At 26.8% G+C, this 27,923-nt stretch overlaps 1 protein-coding gene across 4 annotated transcripts; it reads left to right on the top strand.

The window, feature by feature from the left end:
• Nucleotides 1-1,501: 1,501 nt before the first annotated feature.
• On the top strand, nucleotides 1,502-27,737 carry LOC126898831 (uncharacterized). Of its 4 annotated transcripts, none has more exons than XM_050673231.1 (10): nucleotides 1,502-1,786; nucleotides 7,597-7,661; nucleotides 7,895-8,003; nucleotides 24,743-24,922; nucleotides 25,594-25,771; nucleotides 25,858-25,936; nucleotides 26,153-26,216; nucleotides 26,276-26,389; nucleotides 26,465-26,596; nucleotides 27,385-27,737. In XM_050673231.1, the coding sequence occupies exons 4-10, from the start codon at nucleotides 24,785-24,787 to the stop codon at nucleotides 27,457-27,459; spliced, it is 780 nt and encodes a 259-aa protein (XP_050529188.1). In that variant the 5' UTR covers nucleotides 1,502-1,786; nucleotides 7,597-7,661; nucleotides 7,895-8,003; nucleotides 24,743-24,784; the 3' UTR covers nucleotides 27,460-27,737. The 4 variants fall into 4 exon arrangements, with proteins under 4 accessions (XP_050529188.1, XP_050529189.1, XP_050529186.1 ...); XM_050673232.1 differs by having other exon boundaries at nucleotides 1,502-1,762; XM_050673229.1 differs by lacking the exon at nucleotides 7,597-7,661.
• The last annotated feature ends 186 nt before the right edge of the window (nucleotides 27,738-27,923 follow it).

Genomic DNA, 27,923 nt, shown 5'->3' on the forward strand with positions numbered 1-27,923 from the left:
GAATTTTATATTGGTGTACTAATCTGTTTAGTATACTAAAACATGACGTTTTAGTGCAACTATTAGTGTGAAACTAAAAAACCGTATTTTTGAATGTTGGTATGCTAAAAAATATTTATTAGTGTACAAAAATTTTAGATGATCTTTTTAGAGTGGTATCTACCACACTAATTATGATTTTAGTATACTAATGTTACTGTTATCATTCATATTTATTGAAAACTTATATATTTATAACGTTTTCAAATTTATTTAATATTAAATATTAAAATGGAACACTTTTTTAATATAAATTATGTGCAAGTTATTAGTAATTTAGAAATAGTTGAAGATAATAACCATTCAACAATGAAATTTCGTTTAGCGGAGGATCCATTCATTGGTATGTTATAAAACAAATTACAATATGTAAAATTATCTATTTACATTATTAAATGTTATTTTCTGTAGTTTTGTCCGAAAGGGCTTTTATACAAAAATTTAGACTGACAAAAGTTCTTGCACTAAATTTAATTAATGAGCTACGCCCATATTTAGAACCCCCATCGAGGAAGTCTGCTATAAGTATAGAGCGCAAAGTATGCAAAATATTGTACAATATTGACTAAACAATAAGTAAAATTTAATAAAATTTTTGTCACGATAGGTACTAACAGCTTTACGATTTTTCGCTAGTGTCTTCTTTGGGCCAACAGTTTCATTTAAAATCTTGGTAATATTATGCCATAATAATTTTGCATCTTTCATGGTAAAAGATGGTCCAAATTTTTAAGAATTTAATTTTGAGTGCTTATGAACAAAATCAAATAATGATTGTTTTTGTTCATAAGTCACACTTATTGACTTTTTTTCCCCTCCATTGTAAAACATTACACAAATTGAAATAAAAAATACTGACAAAAAACTCGTGACAAATTTCTTATGGGTGAATTTTGTAGTTATCATAAATATTATCAAGTATTAACTATAAAATTAATATAAAATACAGTACAGCCAATATAATTTAACATATCGCACTAATAATTATTGGTTTGAAATGACATTAGATTAGACGATGTACGATTAGTGCAAGATTTTTAGACTGATAAAAAATAAAATTCAAAAATACGAATTTCCATTAGTGCACTAAAATCATAATCTAATGTTTTAGTGTACTAAAACATTCGCCAATGATTAGTCCAAGCTCAAAAATTGACCCCCAGGACAAATCTACATGGGAGCTATTTATATATCTTCTAAACGAGAAAAATATATAAACAGGAGATCTACTAATATCTCCAAATCCAGTTAAATTCTTAAGAACGCCTTTTCTGAAGTTCCGTCGACTACGTCAGAGATACTGGGACATCCTCTAGTAAAATAGTAGCGACATATGCGCAGTTATCCCAGACCGGATGATGGTGTGTGCACCACTGCACAATGATTCATTGCCTGCCGTCCTGACGTCGTGCGATCATTGTCCCATTTGCTCGTCTCCCCTCACGTTGCCGACGCATTGTACAGTCTGTCGGCCAGTAACTGCTGAGAGAGCGTGGCAATCCATTTAGTAGTTTACACGCGTTTTGTTGAACAGTACTGATTGCTGTTGTTCCGTCGTGACGACCGGTTGATTCGTCTAAACTTTTTTAATTTTATGTTTTCACTAAATCAGTAATCTTAACTCATTTACAGCATACTGTGAACTATTAATTTATACATCAATTAAGTGTTTTGTGATAGTGTGACAAATTTGTTCAATTAAAATTTAACACATTTGCCCAAGGTACATTACAATTTTATTCATTAAGTAGGTATTTATTAGCATTTTAGCTAATAATGTAATTTTACTTAAATTCATGTGACTTCTATTAACAAAAATCTTTAACAAAATAAGTATATGGTAAAAATCTTTAGCATATAATGTATCAGATACCAATTTTAATTAATTACTTAAAATATTATAGTAATAATTATAATTATTATCAATATTATAATAATTTAATTGTTTATTAAATATTTTTATTGTTGGTAGCGTACATTTTTTGTCGTCATTAAATTTGTATGTACTATACACTTTGGAATGTAAGCAAGAAAAAAATTTAAATTAATTAAATATTTAAGGTGTATCGGTTTTAACTCTCATATATCCTAATAAGTTTACAATTTTGATAAAATATGAAGGGAAAAGAAAATGTTTTTCTTGTGTAAATCCTCTTCATGATAAAATTTTAAATTCCTAATAGTGAATTAGGCCATTTAAATATTGAAAGTATTCCAAATAAATTAAAATGTTACATTTATACATCCAATGGTCTATTTGTAAAAAGAACTGTCAAGTATTTTTTTGTTATTTGCAATGTAAATAATTTATGGGTATAATAATATAATTATATTGTTTGATAACTAATGAAAACAATTTAATTTTTAACTTGCATAATATTTACTCCCAAAAATTAGTGTTATTGTTGTCGATTCAATTTTATAGTTTGTTTATAAATTCTTATAAAAGTTATTCAAATTTTTTAATGAAATCTGTATATATTTATACATATTTATTATTATTGTTATATCATTGGGGTATTTTAAACGATGATAGCTGTGAAAAATTTTTCCGGCGGTCGACTCCACTCGACCGTGAAAACCCATATGTCTCTTATTTATATGACGCCGACGCCGCTACTGCCAGTTCTTTTTTCACTGGATACCAGGGTAATTTTTTATACATTAGTATTATATATAATGTATAAATAGATATATAGGTATATATATTGTATTATACGAAGCGGCTCGATAGCCTTGTCAAGAATGTGTGATGACCGTAGAAGCTGTGAGTATTTCACAGTGGAATTTGGGAATCGCCGGAAGAAAATAAATAAATTTCTTCCAGAAGTCGATGAATGGACGCTTTTACACGTTTAGTCTGTGTAGGGTCGACCGAGGGGTGGTACAAAAATACCACGTTGTGTGTGCGTATCAACTTTATTACTTAATTTGTTTCCTGAGGATCGATTAGTGGGCGTTGTAGTTGTTATTTTATTTTTCTATGTGGGTAGTCCGCTCTTCTTCCTTCCTTTCTTTCTCGATAATTTTAATTTTCCCATTAGTATGCCTATCGACCGTTGTATGACGATGTTTGTAAACACAGTGCACGAACACCACCGCCACATAATTCGGTTACTTGGAGTTCAAATCTTGAACTCTTTTAATCAATAAGAAAGAATACAATTTCTCGACAGCAAATTAAATGAGATTTCTAGCAAATATTTGTTCCAACTTATTTTGCCTAAAAGATTGTATAGTACATGCGTGAAAAAATAATGCTATTTGTGATTGGTAAAACGGACGTCGGCAGCAAAATTGGACAAGCGTCCGCATATACTCAGATACCAGTAAAGTGTAATCTAAAATTACACGTGATAAAAAGTGTAATTTGTAAGCTGTCCAAACGTGACGTCTTTTATTAATTGATTCCGACGAATTCGTGTGGCTGTTTTTTTTTTGCATTGGTAAAATTACTTTTAGATATGTATTTTGTTAAGTGCTAATTAAGGTTTTTCCATGGTTAAATATTTTTTTATTTTCTCTTCAGTATATGTTTATGTTAACTAATTTAATTTTAATATTCTGATTTGTCACACGAAGAGTATTGTGTTGAGCAAAATCTTATACATTTGCCCAAGTTAATATTTTCAAAATAAAAGCTATAAAAATAATGCATTATTATTATTTTATTATTGGTAAATTATAAGTTTTGTTGTATTTAATGATGATTTTTATTTATATTAAAAGTAATAATTATTTTTCCAATAAATTTGCTAGAATAGAAATTATTGTTATTCTTAATAGAAATATGAAGCAGAGCATCTGTCAGTGATATGTCTCCCACGCTTACCTATATCTGATAATCTTGTCCGTGGGATGCCATAACCGTGATTGAATAACACATGTTTGTTTACCGTTTTATTGCTATTAACTAACAATAATAATAAAATTATAATGAAATAACCGACTGCATGTCTTCGGGCAAGTAACCCAATAATGAAGTATATTATTGTATTTCGTAGAAAAAAAGCTCAGGTTACATCAATAATTTATTAACGGTAAAATCAATGTCAATATAAATAATAAACATTTAATGTGCTCCACAATATTATGTCTGGAATAAGATGTTGTTACATAATATTGTGTTAATCGATAGCGACATTAAATGAGTTATGACCATTCTATGGAATTTGTTATAAGGTTATTAAAGTAGTAAAAATACACACATGCAAGTTTTCAAAAAATGGCTTGTACTGTAGTTACCGTCTGTTATAGTACGGAATGACAAGGCTAAAAACCTTGTTTTAAAAATAGTTATGAGCAGAGAATGGTCTGTCATTCGTCAAGTGAGGATAAATATAAAATAGAACGATTTGTCAGTCATAGAAAAAATATATTAAATGTCTTTAGATAATAGTATTTTAAATATTATCTTACTTTTATTTTAAAAAGAAAAAATAGGAAGATTTTGAATATTTTAATATCATTAAAACAAAGAGTATTCGCTTCATTACTTAAATTCGTATAATCTGATAAAAATTCTATAATAGAATATCTTATTAACATAACGGCTATCATTTTGCGTTAATAAGAAATATTTTCCTTGGGATTCAATTAGAACGATAAAACCATAATAATGGTAACAATTAATGAGTGATTATATGACTGCGAGAAATTATTAATTTACATACCGTCACACGTCACGCCGAAATCCCACCTAATGACTCAATTCCGTGGAAAACCTGAATTTTAACATTATATGTCTACGATCGCAGATCTACTGACATACTAGATGTTTTAATTAACCTATTTCTCATGGCTAACAGGATTGCGATGAAATTTTTTGGAAGGACATCATTGGGACTTATCAATACATTACTCATCCAAAAATTCTTCAATAGTTCATATGTTTTGAATTGAATTTGTGCAATTATTTTAACGTTAATTTGTACATATATCAGAGAAACTAGATAGTTACGTGCCGTGCTTGTTACGAAAATTAATAATTTATGGGTTATCTAATGAATTTTATAGTAAAAGTATATTTTAACTATAATTCAATTCATTAAAATTTTAATAATTTGAGGTAACTAAACTTAAAATTTTGTATGATAATATCATCATCCTTTTAACTCTTATAAGTAATTAACGTTACTATGTTGAACTCTTAATCACTCTAACCCTAAACTGAATAAATTAAGTAATACATAATGAACATAGTTTATTAACCTATTTTAAAAAAATATATAATGGATGCTATTGATGAGAAAATATTAGTGTGTGAATTTTTACGCATTGTTGTTATTTATTATCCGTTTACATTAAATACGTTTTTTTCACTCCGAGTTGCTGATGAGATCTTCTATGTTTCTCGATAAGGGAGGCCGTTTGAGTATACACATTATTTAATTGTCAAAAATCCGAAATTGGAAAATCGTTTGTAAGAATATTATTATTGGAGGAAAAAACAACCGAGCAAGTGGTATAACATGAAGGACGTTCCGGTTGCTGCTGCTGTTTCTGTTGCTCTATAAACAGGAAAATCCTTATTACTCTCACTCATGCCAGTTTTGTTATTGTAATTATTATTGTCATTCGTTTCAATGTTCACGGCTCCTTTTTATATTACTAAGTATTTCATATTTTGTAATTTGTTTGATTTTCATACAATCAGTTGGTTTTCAAAGGATAGGCTTCATCCGGCCTACATTAAGGAGTGCTCCTTAATAGGGTTTTAAATTTATAATGAAAACAATAATTTAATTTTGAAGTATATATTTTTTCCATTTCTACTTTCCAATAAAAATAATGTTTAACGATATAAATACGTCGTCGCCTATTAGTTATGAGCACTATAAAAGAACTATTGTTGGAATAAGCGTGTCTATGTCAAAGTTTATTCGATTACTTTTATTATACAGATTAAAAAAAACATAAATATAAATATAATATAATGTTTTGAATAATTTTAACAGTAAAATATATTGCGTATATAAATAATGTAATAAGATATTTTGTACTTCTACTGTTTTAAATGCATATCCTATTTATAATTTTAACTAAAAATGGTTCTATGTACTAGTAAAACTAATAAGTAACTGTTATCTTTATTCCAACTAATGCTACAAATATATGTTATCAAATGAAAAATTAGTTGATGTTTTAAAAAATAAATGAGTGTTGATCTGATCTATTTTCATCTACTATAATAAATCAATAACTGCAATCACATACGTTATATGAAACTGCGATTGTAGTTTAGACTTGACAACATTAATCTCATGTTATTCTGATAAAATTAATGGTAATGGAACTTGATTATTTCTCTTAGTAACCTTTACAAATATTAATTGAATTTGTTATAGAAAAAAAATGTGTTCTAACATAAATTTCTGGTAGGCTTTTTCGTCGTCCACCTGTTTTGCCGAAACTCTTTCTTTAAGTTCATAATTAACGAACATTATTTAAAGAACAATATTAACGTGTAAATTACTGATATTATTCTGAGTACTTATTGTATCACGTATTTATATTTTTTTATGATGTTTTATGCCATACATTTATCGAGTTAATCATTTTGTTTTTAAGAGTCGATCAAGGTCAACATTTCTTCTTGCCATAAAATTATTTAAATAATTAGGCTGATTATCGATATTACATTTATAGTAAAAATTCATTTATTAGAAGGTTTAAAAAGTAACACGTTACGATACCTTCTGTCGTAACATTTTTCCGTCTAATGATGTGTACCTGTTTAAATAAATAACAAGCTGTAAAATTCAACCGTGCAGGTAAACAGAATTTCTACAGATGAAGCAAAATACACCTGAACACTCTATAGATCTCCCAATGAAATATAGACTAATAAAAAAAATACGTAAAGAATTTAATAAATGTTGATAATTGTAAAACGGGTATTGTGTCCAATTATGAGCCGTTTGTTACTAACGATGTGTAAAACCATACAAGCACGACTTCCGATTTTAGTTTACCCAGAAGTGCGACTCTCCTTTCATGGCGTAGTACAGTCCTTCCGGATTTAGGGTAAACGAAGGAAGTGCGCCTATTAAGTGCATTAAAAAAATAATATATACGAGAAATGTGATCAGTGCGCGTTACATGATTTTGTATCAATATGCGTGCCTGTTTAAATACTATACTGTGATCAATTATGCATCAATAATATAAGTATTTTACTATAACGATATACCACAGAGTACCAAAACGGATATTGCATTGTGCGACGACCGTGTCCTATTCAAATTATATTATTATTTTTATAATTATTACTACTAGATTTAGTGTTTCAAAATTATACAAAAACTAAAATTACACTGTTCCTGGTAGGGACCATACGACTTTATCATGATTTTAACAAATAAAAAACATGTGGAGCATAAGTCAATGTAATAAAATGAGATAAATACGGATGTCCGCATACAATTCGATGCTCTTGTTTGTGGACAATAAAAATTAGTTACTTTGTATGTAAAAATAAAACGTCAAGTTTCTGTATAAATATTATATTTGTCAGTTTACAAGATAAACTTGTAATATGCTTTTGTATATTTTTAGTGTTATCCCGAATTCATTAGAAAAAAATCTTGGTTAATAGTTGTGTTATTTATTGTTTATGCCCTGTAAGTAAAATTTAACAGTATAAAATTGTAACACTATGTTTAAGAAACTTTATTTTATCTAATAATTTTTAAACTCTTATTGAGGTATCTTTGTTGAAAATATTGGGAAGAATTTTTTTGCGTTAATATTTTTATTTTTATCTGTACTGTTTTTTTACCATTAAATATATATAATAGGAATTTATAGTTTTGTGAAAAATTCGACTAAAAACAGATTACCCATTTGGTTTCAGATTGAATTGTAGCATATTGTGTAGTGTGCCACCCACGTTTATAGTATTTATTTAACCTGGAAGGAACTTGTGTTGTTACAGATAAGATGGCCATGACTTCAACTGAAAGGTAAGTTGGCTTTTTAAAATAATTCTAATTGTTGTCTAGAAAAAATACTATTTTTAATATTTGACGTCTGAGTCTACAACTCGTCAAACGAGGAAATAACAACTATTAATAATGTACTAATTAGTAGATGTATTATTATGTGCATCGTCATGTCCTAAATATGAATAATGTCATTACATATCTTCACTTCCAGCGTTTTGCTTTGTACAGTATTCGATACGGTCATAATGTATAGGTTTTACAAGTGTTCGCAATACATATGTTTAATGTATAAATATATAGTATACACATAGTTATAGTAGCATATTTCATGTGTTTTGTACATTTTATTATATAACAGTACTATGGGAAATTTTGAACATCTTGTAAAATTTTCACTATAGTTAAATTGTTTTGTTGTCGATATCTATTAATAATTGTATACGTATAAGAAAAAGAAGACAAATAAAGTAAAAATAATAATTACTTGGTATTTATAATTACATTCATCTATATGGTGTTTTCTACATCTCATTTACAAAGCTATATGAAATATGAGTCAAATGCGACTCTGCAGTCTATTGTCATAGATTTCAGCTGATTTCTAAAATTAATATGATATTTTGTTTTCTATAAAGTATATAAGTAGCGTACATTTTTTAATTTTTGGATGATTAGAGCGCTAAATGTATGAGGTTTAAAATTACAATAAATTTCAGACAACCTTGTTTTTTAAAAAAATATTTACTGAAAAAATTGTGACCTATTCATTAAAATGCAAAATGTGTAGGTCGTCCTTTATTCTATTGTGTGAGTTTAACACAATTAAATGCATGTTTATTCACAGTTAGCATAATCATAAATAATTATTTTTAATTAATTATTTTATATCATAAACAACTACTTGCTTACCTATTATTAATTGATAATTGGCTATTCTGTTTTCTTTTTAATTTTAGAACTATCAATTCATAATACAGTTAACAGTTTTAAATCGAAGAAAATGTGTATGTGCGTGTATGCTTTTTAATATTTAAATTATCATAACACATGAACATTTTATGTTGTGTAATAATAAAATATAAAAAGACAAATTCTCATAATTTTAAGTATTCAGAAAAATATTGACATTAAAATATGTACATCATTTTTTCTTATTTTTTCATTATTACAATAATTATTATTATATAATCAGTATTACAATAAGCGTTTCCGTTGTTAATAATTAATTATTAAATTTTGCTTATAAAAAAACCCAGCACGGGGGGGTCGCGGCTTCGCATCGAAGCTAAAAAGTCAATATTAACTAGATATTTAAGTGATTACTCTTTTATGAAAAAATATGCATGTTTTTTTGTCAAGTTAGTATATCATAACGGCCTTAGTGTGAATTATATAACATTCACTGTGGTAAAAATTTTATGAAGCTATTGTATGATGTAAATTATGCGAAAATTTGAGAGAATGTGCTGAAAAAAACATATCCTAATAAGTTTTTGTTCAACATTTACCTATTCAATAATTTTACCAGGTTAATTTTATATGGATATTTACCATCAGATGATGGATGCGACAAATTATTTAAAATAATAGTATTAATTAGATAAAACCGTGAGAGTTCTCATCTTTCAGCCGGTTTTTGAGCGAATGACCATCGTATATGCAATAATAGCAAATTAAATTTATAATCCTATAAACTATATGAATAAGCTAAGGAATATTAATAAACTGGAAAAGTAATGTTAACTAAAGCATTCCATATTCTCATTTACAAATCTGCTGGATTAATGTGTACATATTTATACATTTTTTTACAATTTTGAGTGCATTAAATATATTTTTCTACCATTTGTTTTATTATATGAAACTATGTACATCTGTTTTTGTTGATGTATAATTAGCTTAATTAGCGTGTTGATATCTTTGAAATTCAAATATGTTGAAGTTATTTTAAATATTACCAGTACAACGATTTTAGTTGTCTAAATTTTAGCCATCTATACGATCCATCAATTACACTTAACTTTATTGTTTTTACCCCATTTCGCTGTGCTGAAAATGGAAAGTACAGTAGCGTGTTTTGATAATTGTTTGGTTATTAATTATTAGACACAACATAGGTTATCCTCAAAATTCTAATTTATTATTGTAATTTATTCATATATTGTACAGTTGAATATTATAATACTGTTCACGTACGCATCAATAGTGTGCCTATGATATGATCATAGTCTATGATAATTCCTCTAAATCATCAGTATTGATAGGAAATCAATTTCAATCAGCATTAACGCATGAATAATGCCAATAATAGGGTGGATATAAGTATACCGACGTAATCGTTGCAAATCATCAATATTGATCGTTTTATAGTTATTTATATTCATATAAATTAATTTTTTCATCTACTAAAGTTGTTTTGATTTGGGAAATATTGGAATATTTTTGTGCTGTATAAATCTATAAACAATTGTTGACATATTGAGAGAGATTTTAATTTTAATATGAATGAAAAATTACTCGAATTATTTTTATGGAATAATTTTTTTTCTTTCGAAGACTAGAAGTTTTACTTCTGCCATTTTTAGAATGATTTTAAGAATCATATTTTAATATTTCGCACTCGGTAATTTTTCGACCTATGATAAGTGTATCTATAAACCTAGTCAATGATCTCTATAGTTGTAATAAAATAATTAATATTAACTATTTTTTTTTTTAAATGTTCAAGGTATATATATATACGTAGGTGAATAATATTACTCGAAGTATTTAGTGATAATCTAAATCACTGTATAATCAAATTTATAGAGTGTCTCGTTTCTATTACTAATTTACGTATATTTTGTAATCAGTTTTAGAAGTATTCATATAAATTGTTTGGAAAAGAAAGCTGACTGAGAGTCTGCAGTTGCACGGACTTTTTTAAGAATTATACAGCATATATGTATTATAATTACACACACACACACATATATATATTCTTTGCTCAGTCTTTCATCGATACTAAAGTAACTAAAACAATAATAGTTGGATTAACTGTGATAGCCAAAGTAGTAAAAAAATAATATTAGGGATTATTTTTGTGTCTTGATTTTTATTTCTGAATTTAAAGAAATAAATTATTTTAAGTAATTTTATTATAATTTGTTTTTTAACTATCTGGGAAATTAAATATTTTGCGTTACGAGAAAAATATTTCTTAGTAGTTTTTTTTTTCATGAGTAATTGCTTGATGTTAATAATTTTAAAATTGTATTAAGTGTCTGTTGGCCGCGCATCTATGATTTTACCGGCAAAGCGTATAATTGGTCGTGATTTCCACGGATAATGTTAGAAATCAGTGGAGTGTTCTCACGTATATGATAATAATATTTCATATTTTAACTTTATTATTACTGTATACACACGCGTTAACTATGATCTGACGGTCCTCAAGCCACTGTACATAAACCGGATCAGTAGAAGCTGCCAATTTAACGTCTTAACGTGCTGTATTGCTCCGGGGGCAGCTCTCCGTTTGTTTATTCACACTGAACAAGCAGTCGGATCTTTTGGTTGTTAACGATAATTGAGTGTAGAAAAAATGTAAAGAGAGCGGACGGTATTTTTTTACACCTTTGATAAATATATTTTGCTCTGCATGTTCTTACTGCGACCGTGTTGTCCAACGATCTGAAAGTTTATCGCATGACGTTATAAAATAGCTGATTGATATTTACTTATAACAACTATATATTTATTGTGAGGCTTTCGAGTCGTGCGTGTGCTCGTAATTGAAACAATAAGGCTATTAAAATTGAAACGACACACGCAAGATAATCTAAAAAAAGGGTTTTGCGGAAAAAAATGACTCAAGTACATGCATTCAAACAAAACGTGCACACAGTATTTTATGAGTTCTAGTTTCTCCTAGATCCGTCATAGTATGTGAAATTTATTGTTTTTCGATTTTTGTTGAACAATATATTGCTAATATTCATTTATACCGTTTGGTACTTTGAGTCAATTAACATAAGACACGTTGTGTGACACATTAAACTTGCTGCCTCATTGCTGTGCGTTTATTTCTTTGCGCGTGCCACGGTTTAGGTGTTACTTTGTAATTACATCTATTATACAGCAATGGTAAATATAAGTTATTGCTATGGATATGTCAAAATTTTATTACGTGTATTTTTTACAATTAAAAAACTATTATAGCTTAAGAATGTTGATAAAAAAAAAAATTCTTTGTACAACTAAATAAAATAACACATAGACGACACGGATATCTGTGTGAAGGACCATGACTATCAACAGGGCGAATACTTAATGACGTGAAAAAGACCTGTCGTAGTCCTTGTTCATATGTTTGTGTGTGAGAATATTGAAAACTCTCAGGAGAATCGTTTTTCAAAATCGTGCTTCCCCTTTTCTATGGTATAAATAATGCATTTTATGTTTCAGTCATTCATTGATAGGTACGACCGCGTAACAGGAGATGACATATTTGTGGTCGGCCGCAAACGCATACCATTAAGAGGGGACGTGTGTGTGTTCAGTGTAGTATACGATCAACGTCGTCGGTATTCATGTGCTTAAGATTATAACAATATTATTATGTATAATTATAACGATTTTAGAAATAAAACAACTATACATGAATGCCTTCCGAGTGACCACAACAACAGGTATAGGTGTTTGTGTGCACTGTATATACAAGAGGGCACTGAGTTTTATATGTAACGTGTGCACATAGGAGTCTGTCAGGGCGGAGTGTATTTCGTATAATGATATTGTATTATTTTTTTGTTGTTTCTGATACCAGTCCTGTGCGCAGGATCTACGGGGCGGCGTTCCAAGGCTGGATCTAATCACAACGCTGGCCAGATACCGCACATTACGCCGTCATGCTCGCTTATCCCATTTCTCACGCAATAACTCCCGTGGGTAGATGATATGCCTGGAAAAACAACAAAGATTTACCTCGGCGTCATCGATATGTATTTATTTGATTTAGCGAGAAAGTCACGTTTTTTAGACACTGATTTATCATTTTATTAATGCTGTACTCATAAAGTAAAACAGACGATTGAAATATTTTGATCAATAGAATAATCAGAGGACAAAACACACCATTGTTTTTCTACGTTGTCATTAAAAAAATATCTGTAAAATGGAACACTGTAAAAAAATTAAATCGAACTTTTTTACCGGTATTGTTTTCTAAATTAACCTATGTGTACCATTCGTTATGGTCATGTTCTCTTGTTTTGATTTTTAAACACGAAGTGAATATAAAATGATAACTGAATGTAGGTCATGGAAATAGAAATTTTTATAATTTTTATTTTTTTTAAAGTTTATATTTGCTTAACTGGTTGTCTCTACAATACTATTTTGGTTTACTGTTAATGTTGGACTAGTAAAAGCACTAGAATCGTTGAATGCCGTGTAAAATAAATACTGAAAGTAACATATAGGTGTATGCATGTGTAATAACCAGATATTTTCACTGATTTGTTCAATAATAGTTACGATCGTATTACTTTGTATCAAAAGCAAAAATAGTCGGCCTTTGTAATCTTGTAAATTATTTAGTAAAATAGCTCGCCGTATGCTGATAAATGGCGCGTCATTTTGTACTCAAACTTGGTGTTTAAATGAAAGGAAAAAAATGGATATCAAGAGGGCTTAATAGTATTCAGTCAAATCTGAGCATTAAAATACCAAAACCAACAATGATGGTGATCTGTTTTTTGTACCATGACATTTAAGTATTAAATGTTTTGTTAAATCATTTTAGCCCGACGCCTTATTGTTTATCATACATTTTTTTCTTATACTCTTTATTTATTTGGTTAGCTAATGAATCGTTTGTATTATAGTATGCAGTCACACAATGTACATAATTCAACACGTACTGAACCGTGATCAATGATTTCAAGGTGGGAGATTCTATTTTATTGGCCAAGCGAGATAGGCCTCTTAATAACCAACATATATGCTTAATACTTACTAAATATAGACTGGTGTCAAGATTTTGTGCGGACTGATTTTATCGAATGTTTTTTTTAGGTTCTCTATTTCTATTTTTTTAATGTATTTAAATTTGTTACAGAAATCTCTGGTACAATTCAAATTGATAATTTTTATTTATACTTGATTAATGTTGATGATTGTTTTAAAACCGTTGTGTACATTAATGTGTCAGATAATATTAGACATTATGTTTAATAAGTCTTGTAAATGTTCAATTAGCATAATAAACAAATAAAATTTCTAATGTACTAAAGTTACTATTTTAAATTTAGATATACCATTTGGATGTAAACACTGAAGTTGATATCAGGTATTGACATTATAAACTTCCCCAAGAATAATGAATGAAATATGTACATTATAACAATTTTTAAATTGAAATACATAGTTTTTGTACATGTATTGCAAATTAAATATATATTACTTTGTCTAACTTCCTCTTGTAGAAAACATGGCCTGAAAATTACTATTAACATAAGGCATTGGATTGAGTTCTAGTGTAAACTCTCATACTGTCGGTACAATTGAAAGCAATGAAGTGACAGAAACATTAATTGTTTTACTAACAAAAGCCATAGATTGGTAAAAAATAGTTTATTTTGCTTATTCTTATCGTAAAAATAAATTATGTTGTTTTCATGGCGCAAATATGCGCTCTCAACGCATAATATTGTGAAGTATATGACTAATTTGTCGTGTAGGGAAAAACACAATACCTAATGATAGCTTGCTTGTTAAGTAATAATAAGCGTGTAACATAAAAACGTTTCTTTGGTGGTTTAATCTGATAGTTGAGCTCTTGTGGGGTTGCTTTAATCTGACATCCTTACCACAACTCGTCTTTCTAAACCACTTTTTCACCCTCTTATAGTGTAGTGTATCACGTGCTAGCTACAACTATAATGATACACGAAAGGTTGCAGGCGTATTATTCTTACATAAAGTTATGATAATTTTGAGAAAATCATACCTACTCCTCTTATACACAGTGATAATTTTATCAGATTTTTCATGGTAATTAAAGACTGCGTTAAATTTTGTAAGTATAGTGCACCTCGGAATTATTAGGGGTCACAATTTTACAATAAATGTTAAAAACCATTTTACAAATATATCATAACATAGTTGATACAAGCGGCTAATCATCGTCTACAGTTAGAACTCTTCTAATTGTTTATTAAACAACTCTCACGATTCGTTACCACAAAAAAGTCCAAAGTGTTTTACTTCTTACATACTTCATCAGATACGTTATCTATGTCGGTAATATTATCGTAATAATAGGAAAAACAGTTGTAAGACCGCCGTCGCGCTCCCGCCTTGTTTTTAAGGACCACGCGTCATATCTTTCCATCGTCAGACAGGAATGTGTTCCCCCAAGCCGTTTTTAGAAATATTTTCATTAACCCTACCAACATACATCTAAATATTTAAATGGTCATTAGTATTGACCACATGATCTTTGTTCTAGTTTTAATTATCATAATTAAGCCATAAAAGCCACGAATTTTAATCAGTGACCAGGACATACATTTCTAAATCTGTTTTTCACCGATTTTAAAACTGCCATTAGATTTTTGCTATCGTCTCTTTTTTGAGATCATTAAACATCTATTAAAGGCAATGTCTTGTCTTTGATATTTTTACTTATTAGTAAAAAACGTTAATAATAAATTAATAAATAATTAAAACTAAAAAAAAAATTTATTCAAATTACTATTTATTTTGATTTTAAATATATTAAAAATAATTCATGTAACAATGTTATTTTTAACTAATTTTTATTGATACTTAAAATTGACTTAAATAATTGTTTATTATAAAAAAATGTTGAAATTTTTTCCATAACACTTTTAGCTTCAATGCGAAGCTGAGAAGGTATTAATTTTACCATGATGTGTTCTTTTTTTTTTATGTCTGTTGCCACTTTTTCTCAGCTCTCACTGGACCGATTTCTTTTAACAATACGTCAAAAGATCACAAATCGTATCTAGTTGAAGACATTACCTTTAAAAATTGAAAATTTTTTCCTCATTCCCCGTAAATGGGGGAAATCTCCAAAAAAATTACAATTTTTAAAATCGGTAAATTTTGTCATTTTTTTCACTTTTTTTCTTAAAACTTCCATAACTTTTTCAAAAATCAACAAATCAACATAATTTTTTTTAAACTAAAACCTTAGATAATTTTCTTTCATTTGATATAATTTTTTTGAAAATTTAACACTTAGCCTGCTCATGGGGGAGGATTTAAAATTGCAATTTTTTTACAAAAACTAACTTTTTCAAATTAATTTTTGAAAATGTTCCGGAAATACTGCGTCCTTTAAACATATATCAAATTAAAGCTTATGTCATGTACTATGAAATGAAAAAAAAAATTTGTCCCGACTTCTTTTTGCATGCAAACGGCTGCCGTAGTTAAAAAAATGGTATTTTTGTGTTAAAATTTTCGATTTGAAATTTTCAACTTTAAAATGCTATAACTTTTCGAAAAATGTACGTATCAGTACAACATTTTTATTCTAAATACATTATAAATACATCTTTCATTTGACATACTTTTTATTAAAATTTCCCCTTATATAGGGGGCATTCAAAACTTAAAACATTATATAAAAAATAGAACTTTTTCAACTTAACTTTAGAAAATGTTAAGGGAATACTGTGTCCTTTAAATATATACCAAATAAAAGCTTATGTCATTTACTATAAAATAAAAAAATAAAAAATTGTCCCAACAACTTATTTTCTATCAGAAAATGGCCGTCGAGTTTAACAAAAAATGTAAATTTATGTAAAAATCACTGTTTAACATGAAATATTTTAATACTTAAACTTGCCATAACTTTTTCAAAAATTAACAAATAAACATAATTTTTTTTTTATTTGAAACCTTTCATTTAATATCATTTTTTTAAAAAACTAACATTTTACCTGCTTACAGGGGGGGTTTTAAAAAAAGAAATTTTTGAAAATGTTCTTGAAATATTAATACTTTTATTTAATCTTAAATTAAAGTTTATATTATATACTTTACTATAAAAAAAAAAAAAAACCCAGCACAGTGGGGTCGTGGCATAGTTGGGTCCAGTATAGATAATATCTGACAGTGATTAAAATCACTATCATAAAAAACACTTCAATGCAAATCTGTAGATAGTGTTTAATTTAAAAAAAAATTGTTAAAATAGCATATTTTTGAATACGGTAGTTATTTGCGTATAGAAGATAGGTCGTCGGGACAAATTTTTTTTTTCATTTTATAGTACATAAAATAAGCTTTAATTTTATATATGTTTAAAGGACGCAGTATTTCCGGAACATTTTCAAAAATTAAGTTGAAAAAGTTGTTTTTTGTAAAAAAGTTACTATTTTAAATCCTCCCAGTGAGCAGAATAAGTGTTAGATTTTCAAAAAAAATTATATCAAATGAAAGGGAAATATCTAAGGTTTCAATACAAAAAAATATTATTTTTATTTGTTCATTTTTGAAAAAGTTATGGCAGTTTTAAGTACAAAAAACATCCCGATAAAAGATAATTTTTATCGCAAACATTACATTTTTTTTTAATTTTCGACAACCATTTGCACATAGAAGATAAGATGTCGGGAAAAAATTTTTTTTTTCATTTGATAGTATATAACATAACCTTTGATTTGATATATGTTTAAAGGACGCAGTATTTCCGGAACATTTTCAAAAATTAAGTTGAAAAAGTTATTTTTTGTAAAAAAGTTACTATTTTAAATCCTCCCAGTGAGCAGAATAAGTGTTAGATTTTCAAAAAAAATTATATCAAATGAAAGGGAAATATCTAAGGTTTCAATACAAAAAAATATTATTTTTATTTGTTCATTTTTGAAAAAGTTATGGCAGTTTTAAGTACAAAAAACATCCCGATAAAATGTAATTTTTATCGCAAACATTACATTTTTTTTTAAATTTTCGACAGCCATTTGCACATAGAAGATAAGATGTCGGGACAAATTTTTTTTTTTCATTTGATAGTATATAACATAACCTTTGATTTGATATATGTTTAAAGGACGCAGTATTTCCGGAACATTTTCAAAAGTTCAGTTGAAAAAGATCTATGTTTTTTACAATATTTTAAGTTTTGAACGCCCCCTATATAAGGGGAAATTGTCCAATTTTAATAAAAAGTATGTCAAATGAAAGATGTACTTATAATGTATTTAGAAAAAAAAAATTTGTGCTGATATATACATTTTTCAAAAAGTTATAGCATTTTTAAGTTGAAAATTTAAAATCGAAAATCGAAAATTTTAACACAAAAATAGTGTTTTTTTAACTACGGCAGCCGTTTAAATGTAGAAAAAAAAGTGTCGGGACAAATTTTAAATTTTAAATCCCCCCCCAATTAGCAGATTAAGTGGTAGATTTTCAAAAAAATGATATCAAATGAAAGGTAAATATCTAAGGTTTTAGTATAAAAAAAATCATGTAGATTTGTTGATTTTTAAAAAAGTTATGGAAGTTTAAGAAAAAAAAGTGAAAAAATTTCGAAAATTAGCGATTTTTAAATTTGTAATTTTTTTGAATATTTCCTCCATTTGCGGGAAACGACGGAATTTTTTTCAATTTTTAAGGATAATGTCTTCAACTAGATACGATTTGTGATCTTTTGGCGTATTTTTGAAAGAAATCGTTCCAGTGAGAGCTGAGAAAAAGTGGCAACAGACATAAAAAAAAAAAAAAAAACATACTAAAATTAATACCTTCGCAGCGAAGCTAAAAAATTAAAATATAGATTTTCTCAGTAAAAATGGCTACCGTTTGGAAAAAAAATCCCTTATTCAAATAAAAAGTAGCTTAACCAGCTTTTTCCATACAAACACTTAAAATCATTCATTTCTAATATTTTTAAAGTATTTATTGTCTAATTAGATTTGATATGATAAAAGTATTCAACTACAAAAGTAAATAATTTTACTTTGTAATTTGTTAATTTTTAACTCTATTTGTGTGTGTTACTATCAGTCTATAGTATTCCGAATTTTTTTGTATCATGTTGCAATATAAATCATAAATTTAAAAAAAAAATGATTTTTAGTTTCACCTGAATTTAACGATGGATTTTTACAATTATAGTCAAATTTTATAATACGCTCAATTGAGTAAATCTTTTTACCAAATTTTTTTTTATTGGTTCTTTTAGTTTAAGTAAATCATTAAAATTAATTAAGTTCTGAATATTTCCATTGTAGAATCTTTTTAAACACCAAAAGTTAATTAGAAATGATTACTATGACTTTTATTTAAGTGATCTATTAAGATAAAAATGTAAAAAAAAATCGAACTTTTCTGATAAATTTACTGTAAATAGTAATTATAAAATTTCCTGACTGCATATTAATCTTAACAATTTCATTTTTTTCTATTTAATAATGTTGTCGATTTCAAACGTGCAATTTGAGCTAAAAGTTATGGTAGTAAATAAATTTTTTTTTTTATTATAAACTTTCACTTTAAAGAACGAAATAAAGTAGGTTAAAAATTATTACTTTCTACATATTAAAAATCAAAATCAATAATAATTTGAAAACAATATAATAATATAATTTTAGATTATATTTTTGAATCTAAGAATTACTAATCATGTTATAAATAAGAAAATAGGTGTTCATTTTGCATTTTGCCATCAATTTTTTAGAATTAAACATTATCTACAGATTTGCATCGAAGCGTTTCATATTATAGTAATTTTAATCACTGTCAGATTAAATCTATACTGGACCCGACTATGCCACGTACCCACTGTGATGGGTTTTTTTTTAGCTTAACTTGCAAGTTTGAAGTCCACATCATTAAATAGAAAATCTTATGAAAAACAAAAAATTAGTATTGTTAAAATAAAATTTTAACACAAATATCGTACTTTTTTCAAAAATTACCCTTATTTCAATATTTAAATTATACTAAAATGACTTTTTATACACTGTTTTTTTTTTTTTAATAATGATTTTATAACTTAGAAAGACGTTTATTTAAAGAATGAACAAGGGTAAACAAAAAAATGGTTCACCACCTCTAATTACATTTTTTTACAATTATACATTGGGTTATTTCATATTAATCTCTTAAAAATAGTATGTTTTTAACTACGGCAGTTCTTTGTACTTAGAAAATAAGTCATCGGGACAATTTTTTTTTTTTTTTAATTTATGGTACGAAACAAAAGCATTCATTTCAGAATTTTTTAAAATACATATAATTTTCGGAAAATTTTCAAAAAGTAAGTTGAAAATGTTAACTTTTGTAAAAAGTTGCTATTTTGATTCCGCCCTGCAATTTAAACGTCATATTTTCAAAAAAATTATATCAAATGAAAGGAACATACCTAATGTTTTTATATAAAGAAAAACTATTTTGGTATAAAGTATATTAAATTAGCTTTAATTAAAAATATATATATAATTACAAAGAAACAAAAAATAAAATTAATGTGACAAATATGAAATATTAAATAGCATAAAATTTTATTTGTATCATTTTTATGTAAATTCAGCATTTATTTACAACTTAAATGGTTTTACTCATATTATCTGTTGATAAAAAAAAAGTTATAAGTTAAATTGTGTTTTTGATTCGATGCGAAGATGAGAAGGTATTATTTTTACTGTGATGAGTTTTTTTTTTTTGCTACTTACCTCTTTTTCTCAGTTCTCACTGAATCGATTTTTTTCAACGATATGCTAAAAGATCGCAAATGGTATTTGCTTGAAGACATTACCCTCAAAAATTGAAAAAATTACCATCGTTTTTATTATCTTAATAATAATTATCTTATTTTCTCATAATTTACAGAATTATTTTCCCGATAAAGCAGAGAATGGATTCATTAAAAGTATCCTATTCTGATACATGAGTAGTGAATTGGGCCTATTATTTTCTAGTTTTTCTGTGTTGATGTATAGTTGATTAATGAGATAATAAGAAAATATATTTAATAAGAATATACATTTTGTTTTATTTGGTTAGAATTTTACTTTTAAATTCACGGTTAATTAAAATAGTTCTAAATTTGTAACAATTGAATAGTTTCCTTATTTTTTGAAATCTTAGTATTGGTTTAACTATGATATTTTTTTTGTCACCACTTTTTCTCAACTCTCACCGACCTGATTTCTTTCAATAATACGTCAAAAGATCACAAATCGTATCTAATCAAAGACATTACCCTCAAAAATTGAAAAAATTTGCCTCGTTTCCCATAAAAGGAGGCAATCTTCAAAAAATTGCAAATTTAAAAATCGTTAATTTTTGAAATTTTTTAAATGTTTTTTACTTAAAACTGCTATAACTTTTTTAAAAATAATCAAATCAATATAATTTTTTTTATATAGATGCGTGATGTCTAAAACTATCATTTGGTATAATTTTTTTATAAATCTGACCTTTTATCTGCTCATAGGAGGGGATTTAAAATTACAATATTTTCACAAAAAATTTACTTTTTCAACTTGACTATAGAAAATGTTCCGGAAAGTCTTTCACTTATATATATATATATATATAAATTAAAGATAATGTAATATGCTTTATTATGAAAAATAAAAATTTGACTTCTGGACTTTTCTTCGTGGTGAAAATAGACATCAAAGTTAATAAAAAATTACGATTTTTGTAAAATAATTCTTTTATATATTTTTAACTTAATAATGCTATAACTTTTCGGAAAATGTATGGATCTGTAAATTTTTTTTTTATAGATGCTTGATATCTTTACCTATTATTTGGCATATATTTTTTATAAATCTAACCATTTTCCTGCCCACAGGGAAGATTTAAAATAACAAATTTTTCACAAAAAAATTAACTTTTGAAAGTATTCCTTTTACTTTTTATATATATCTTAAATTAAAGCTAATGTAATATACTTTATTATGGGAAAAAAAAATTTCGGACTTTATTTTATCTTCATGGTGAAAATGTGTTCTGTATGCTATTTCTATGTTAAAATTTTCTATTTTGTTATCTATTTTATTATAAAATATCTTAAAAAATTTTTTTATTGTTATCTCATTTAAATTCAATAACTATAAATTCAATAACTATAAATTCAATAACTATAAATTCAATAAATTTAAATTCAATAATGATACAAATATCAAGGACCCCGTTACTGTACACCCCTCATTTGAAGAAATTTCTTATTCATATTAAAGGTTTTTTTACTATGATTTTTTTTTTATGGCTTTCATTTATTTTCTCAGCTCTCACTTGACCAACTTTTTTTAACGATACAACAAATTATCACAACTAATACACTCAATTGAGTAAATTTTTTTAACAACATTTTATTGGTTTTTTTAGTTAAAGTAAATCACTAAAATTTATTATGTTCTGAATATTTTTAATCGACAAAATTTACTTAAAAATGATTACTATGATTTCTATTTATGTGATGTATTATAATAATATTGAAAAAAAAAATATTGAGCTTTTCTGTATTATATTAATTTACTGTAAACAGTAATATTTTTTTATTCTCATAAAATTTTCTTTTTAATAATGTTAATTTCAAACTTGAAATTGAGCTTAAAGTTGTGGTAACAAATTTAACTTTTTTTTATCATAAACTTTCAAAAAATCAACTGAAAAATACCAAAAAATAGGTTAAAAATGGTATTTTGTACTGATTATTTTTAAAATATTAAAAATCAAATTCTGTAATAATTTAAAAACAATTTCTTGTATTTTTATTATTTCATTATCGTAATACATCATTTCAAAAAAAATATTAATAATTTCTATGTAACTCTTGGTGTTTAAATAGATGATACAATTGAAATATTCAGAACTATTTTCTTTATTGTTGTATCTTATAGTTTTTACCTAATTAGTAATAATATCAAATAGTATTGGTGATATAAAACATATAATGGCTGATTTGAAATTAGCACGAAAAATAGAATAATAAAGGTATCTTTTTTATTCGTAGAAAATTTTTTGCAAACCATTTATTCATAATTTACAAATTATTATCAAAAAAGTTCTCTGTCAAGCCCTTCAATTTTTTTACACGTTTGTCATAAAAGTAATAACTACTTAAAATTTTTTTATAAATTCTCCGAAAAAATTACAATAGTAAATTATTAAATATCAATTTCATACTATGTTGAATTGCTTTAATATATATTTATTCATAAATTATACTTAAAAATCAACTACTAATCTTCTTCTTATCGTGTCCGGAACTACTAATTAGGAAATATTAGGAATGATAGAAATAGAAGTTAATTTTGCTTTTAGAATAATCAACCAATTTCTTAAAATTAAAGACTACAGATTTGAATTGAATTGTTTTTTATGATAGTGATTTTAATCACTGTTAGATATCATCTATACTGGACCCAACTATACCACGTCCACTCTTTTTATGATTTAAAAGTATTAACTAATGTTTATCACATAAACCTCATGGTTTTATGATCTTAGGACTAATTTAAGAATACTTGTCCGTTAGCCAGAAAAACAAAAATTTATTGCGTAGCTTCACAAATACACAACTGATGAATGCTTTTCAATAAATTTTTTATGATTACTTTATTATTCATTTTTTTTTTCAAGAATTTTGCGATTATTCACTTATAATATATTGTATTTGACAGAGAACACTAACACACACACATGTCTGCTGCATATATTTTGTTGTTTGTACAATGTGGCAGCAATAATATTCATTCGTATTAATCGATTTTCGCAGGGTTTTATTTTTTTAACCAGATACTTTTCAACGTTGGTCATCTGTAATACTACGCGTACAAATAGTGCATTCATCAGCTAAGATTTGTCCAGAAAGATGTAGTAAGATTTTTTTATTTTCCTTTCAATGTACGAAGACAGCGCCGCCTGCCTAAGCAAATTTCGTTTTATTCTCGGTAACGTGAATAGGTTAATTCGATATTCACATCGCAAAACATGCAATGAGACCTTAAGCGGGATTTCCCCTTACATTTTCTGGTGATTTTATTTGTGATTACAAGATTCCTTAAATGATGAAGTCTCCTGTAATTTTCCTCATTTACTATTTGATTGCCCAGCTTTACAACATATCNCTAAAAAAGAAAGAACAAAACAAAAAAGATCTAGGATATTAAATTAACATACAGAAAAATATTATACAGGGTGTTCAGTAAGTCAGGAAACGGGTTTCTATTGTTCTCATTGTTTGTAACAATGAGAACAATAGAAACCCGTTTCCTGACTTACTGAACACCCTGTATAATATTTTTCTGTATGTTAATTTAATATCCTAGATCTTTTTTGTTTTGTTCTTTCTTTTTTAGTATTTTGATTATGTTTAATTTATTAATTTAACGATATGTTTAATTGTGTATAATAACAATATATCTTTTTTTCTTTTGTATAGTCTTAGTTCTATTGTATAGTCTTAGTTTCTATTGTATAGTTTTATCTTAATCGTTTAGCTATAATAATACTTCTGTATTGAAAGCTAAAAAAAAAAAAAAAAAAAAAAAAAAGATTCCTTAAAAACTAAACAAATATTACTCTTGTATAAATAAAACGAGTTTCCCGCCATTATTTATGTACGGTTAATAATGCATAATTATAAGAAAACCTATTTTTTATTATTCTTTCAAAAAATAAATATTGTATCGTCTTGAGAATTTTGTAGAGATTTACTCATAATATTTATCGTATAACGTATTAAATTTTTAAAATAATGACTATTATTTTCTGTGCAGGGTCTAAACAGACTTATAAAAGCTGGCCAATCTTTATCAACCATGTTAAAGCACGTGCACCGAGCAAAGAACTCCGACACGGTGAGCATTGTATCTACATCCAACTCTTTTTTGGCTCAAGAACACTCTATGTCTAGTAGGTGTTCGAGTGTTTCGTCACTGAATATTTCTAATCCAGTGGTAAGTGTGATATTTTTACATAAATTGATTATTAAACTACTGTTTGTTTTATAAGTTTATTAGCTAATGATCTTTCTAATTATAATTTAATAAATATGAAGAGTGTAATTAAATAAATTTAAAGCGTTTGGTATGTTAAAACATTTTTTATAGACCAATAATGATCTTCTGTAGGTTCATTCATTCTCTCTGATTATATCTAACTACTCACACACGTTTGCAATTAATATACCCCAAAGAAATGCCTCTTCCTTGTTTAATTTTCTTTTTATTGTTTTCATGTTAACTGTAAACGATGATCTCGTGATCGAACTAAAAGTTAAGTCAGATTTTAAAAACTAATATATTGAAGACGAAAGAGGTGGTTATTAAAGAATTATTTACTTAGATTCTTCTGCTTTACCAGATTCTAAAATTAAGATAATATTCTATTGATGCAGCTGTATTAATGAATCATTTAATTAAATATAATATACTATAATGTATATGAACGTCTCATTAGTAAAATTAATTGATTAACTATGTTTTTGGTAATGTAATAAGTGTTTGACAGTGAGTTGGATGAGTTTTAAATAAATTGACGATTCCAACTCAATGACGAATAAAAAGTTTTATTAGCAATGTGATAATTGATAGATTGAGTAATAATTTAATTATTTTCTATGTTGTAGACTACTATAAAAGTGTACACAAATTGTCTAAGAGCTGATTTGGAATACAAAACACTCGGTCTAGCTTACAGCACTACTTGTAGTGAAGTGATCTCTATATTACTGAAGAAGTATCGAATGCGACACAGGGATCCGAACTTGTTCTACATGACAATGGAAATAAATCTGAGAAAAATAGGTATGTCTTATTATTTTTTTACACGATAAACTTAATTCAAAGATAAAATATTTCACTGATCGTTGGTTTTGTTTATAATTACTTAGGACTGAGGACTGTTTTTGTTTTGGATAACGAAGCGTGTCCCGCGGTGCTTCAATCTTGTCATCCGCAAGGAGAGTCTAGGTATGTGTTGCCCACAATTGTCTATATTTAAAAACAAACGTTTCTAGTAAAAATAAAGATAATTAATAATTTTTCAAGTTTATTGGTTGAGCCAAACTCGAAGTCATTTGTGATTTATCATCTCAATTTGTCTTGGCCAACGATCTTGTGATTTAGTGTTTTGTTAGCAGCGTTGTTATGTTATAATAATTTAATGAAATTTTGTTTTACCTTAAGGTTTTGTTTGCAGTCAAAAACTGGCGGGTTAGTTAAAGTCTACGACGGCGAACTCATGCCAGGAGTAAGTATAAAATAAACATCATGACTTATGAAAATTTTAACATTATTTGTTTATTGCAGTCAAAGTACAAAAGCTTACTAATATCCGACAGGACTACCATCGATGAGCTTATTCGAATTTTGTTGAACTGTTGTAGCAGTAAAGAACAAGTCGAACAGTTTTCTTTGTATGAGGTGAGTCAACTGTCTAATTGTTTTTACATTTAAAACAGTATGATTATGTACATCTTATGCCATCTGTTTGTATAGGTTTCAAAATCTGAAGAGTACCAACGCAAACTACATCACGATGACTTGCCATTGAAAGTGCAATGTTGTTGGCCTTTTGATAGCGATTATTATTTCCTGTTGAAAAGAAATCTTAACTACAAATCTAAGCAAGTGAGTTGTCGTCACGTTTAAATTTATTAAATTAATTTTCTTCTAATCTCGTCATAAACTATATCGCTTTTACAAAGTAAAACGACTCTAAATCTCTGAATTTTGTTTTATTATTATTATTAACAAATAGCGCCTTCATAATTTGACCAAAGAAAACAAATACGTACACGTGCATGTCGATTAAAAGAAAAAACCTTCGCTCATTAACCAGCTTCCGGACAGATGGTCGATCCTTTTGTTGAGTATTTTATATTGTACAAAACTGGGGGTGGTCTATTCAAAATAACAGCTTTTCAGTTTATTAAATAGACGGAAATCACTGTCGAAATAATATAATATTGGACCATTCTCTTATGGATTACACATAATATTTATAATAGCAGCTGCTTTGAAACTGTTTGTTATTTCAATGAACTATATTTTCCTATGAAATATTCATCTAAAATTCCTGTTAAATTTCTTAATCTTCAAACGCGAGATATTATAAAAAATAAGTACGTATAATCAGAAACGTTTGTCCAGGGGGATATGCATAAGGTATTTTTACTACGCCGTCCAAAATACTTTTTCACTGTTTATATTTGCACATAAGAGGTTATTCCCCCATAATTTCCTCCTCCGTTAAAAAACCTATGCGTTCAACAATCGTTACTTATTATTTAATTTGATGTATCTTAATCATTTGTTATGTCATATTTAGAATAAAAATGAGCTTTTTTAACATAAATTCTTTATATTGGTTAAGTTATATTTATTTCTTAAATAAAATATAATGTTTTATTTTTTAGGCGCAAAAGAGTTGGAAAAGTAGACAGCAAGAAAAAGGGACCAAGAATGATTATGAAAATTTATTTTATATTTAATTGAAATATTTTTAATGAATATTAAAATTAAGTAACACGAATATCAACATTGGTTTCCTATTATTACTAAAGCACTGATCATTGATCACTCACTTCTTGTCTTCACTTTTTTTAAATAATTTTTTTTGTTTCTTACTAATTTGTAAATTATATTTAGTGTTGACAATTTTTATTTTTGTTATTATTAATTGTTTAAATTTTAGTTACCAAATTTACATGTAGATCAGACAAAAATGTTTAAAAATTTATGTTTAGTATTTAATAAAATAAAAATTTGATTTTCATTTTTTTAAATGCTAATATTTATTTCTAAATTTTAGAAATAAATAATATTATTAATAATAATTTGATAAGTAAAAATCAACAAGATGAGAATTATGTGTTATTAATATTTTGAATTAACAATTATCAAATTTTCTTAATATCTGATTTATAATTTACATTTTAATTTAAAATAATGCATA

Source organism: Daktulosphaira vitifoliae, unplaced genomic scaffold (genome assembly GCF_025091365.1).
Source record: "Daktulosphaira vitifoliae isolate Bord-2020 unplaced genomic scaffold, ASM2509136v1 Scaffold_2, whole genome shotgun sequence".
Lineage (NCBI taxonomy): Eukaryota > Metazoa > Arthropoda > Insecta > Hemiptera > Phylloxeridae > Daktulosphaira > Daktulosphaira vitifoliae.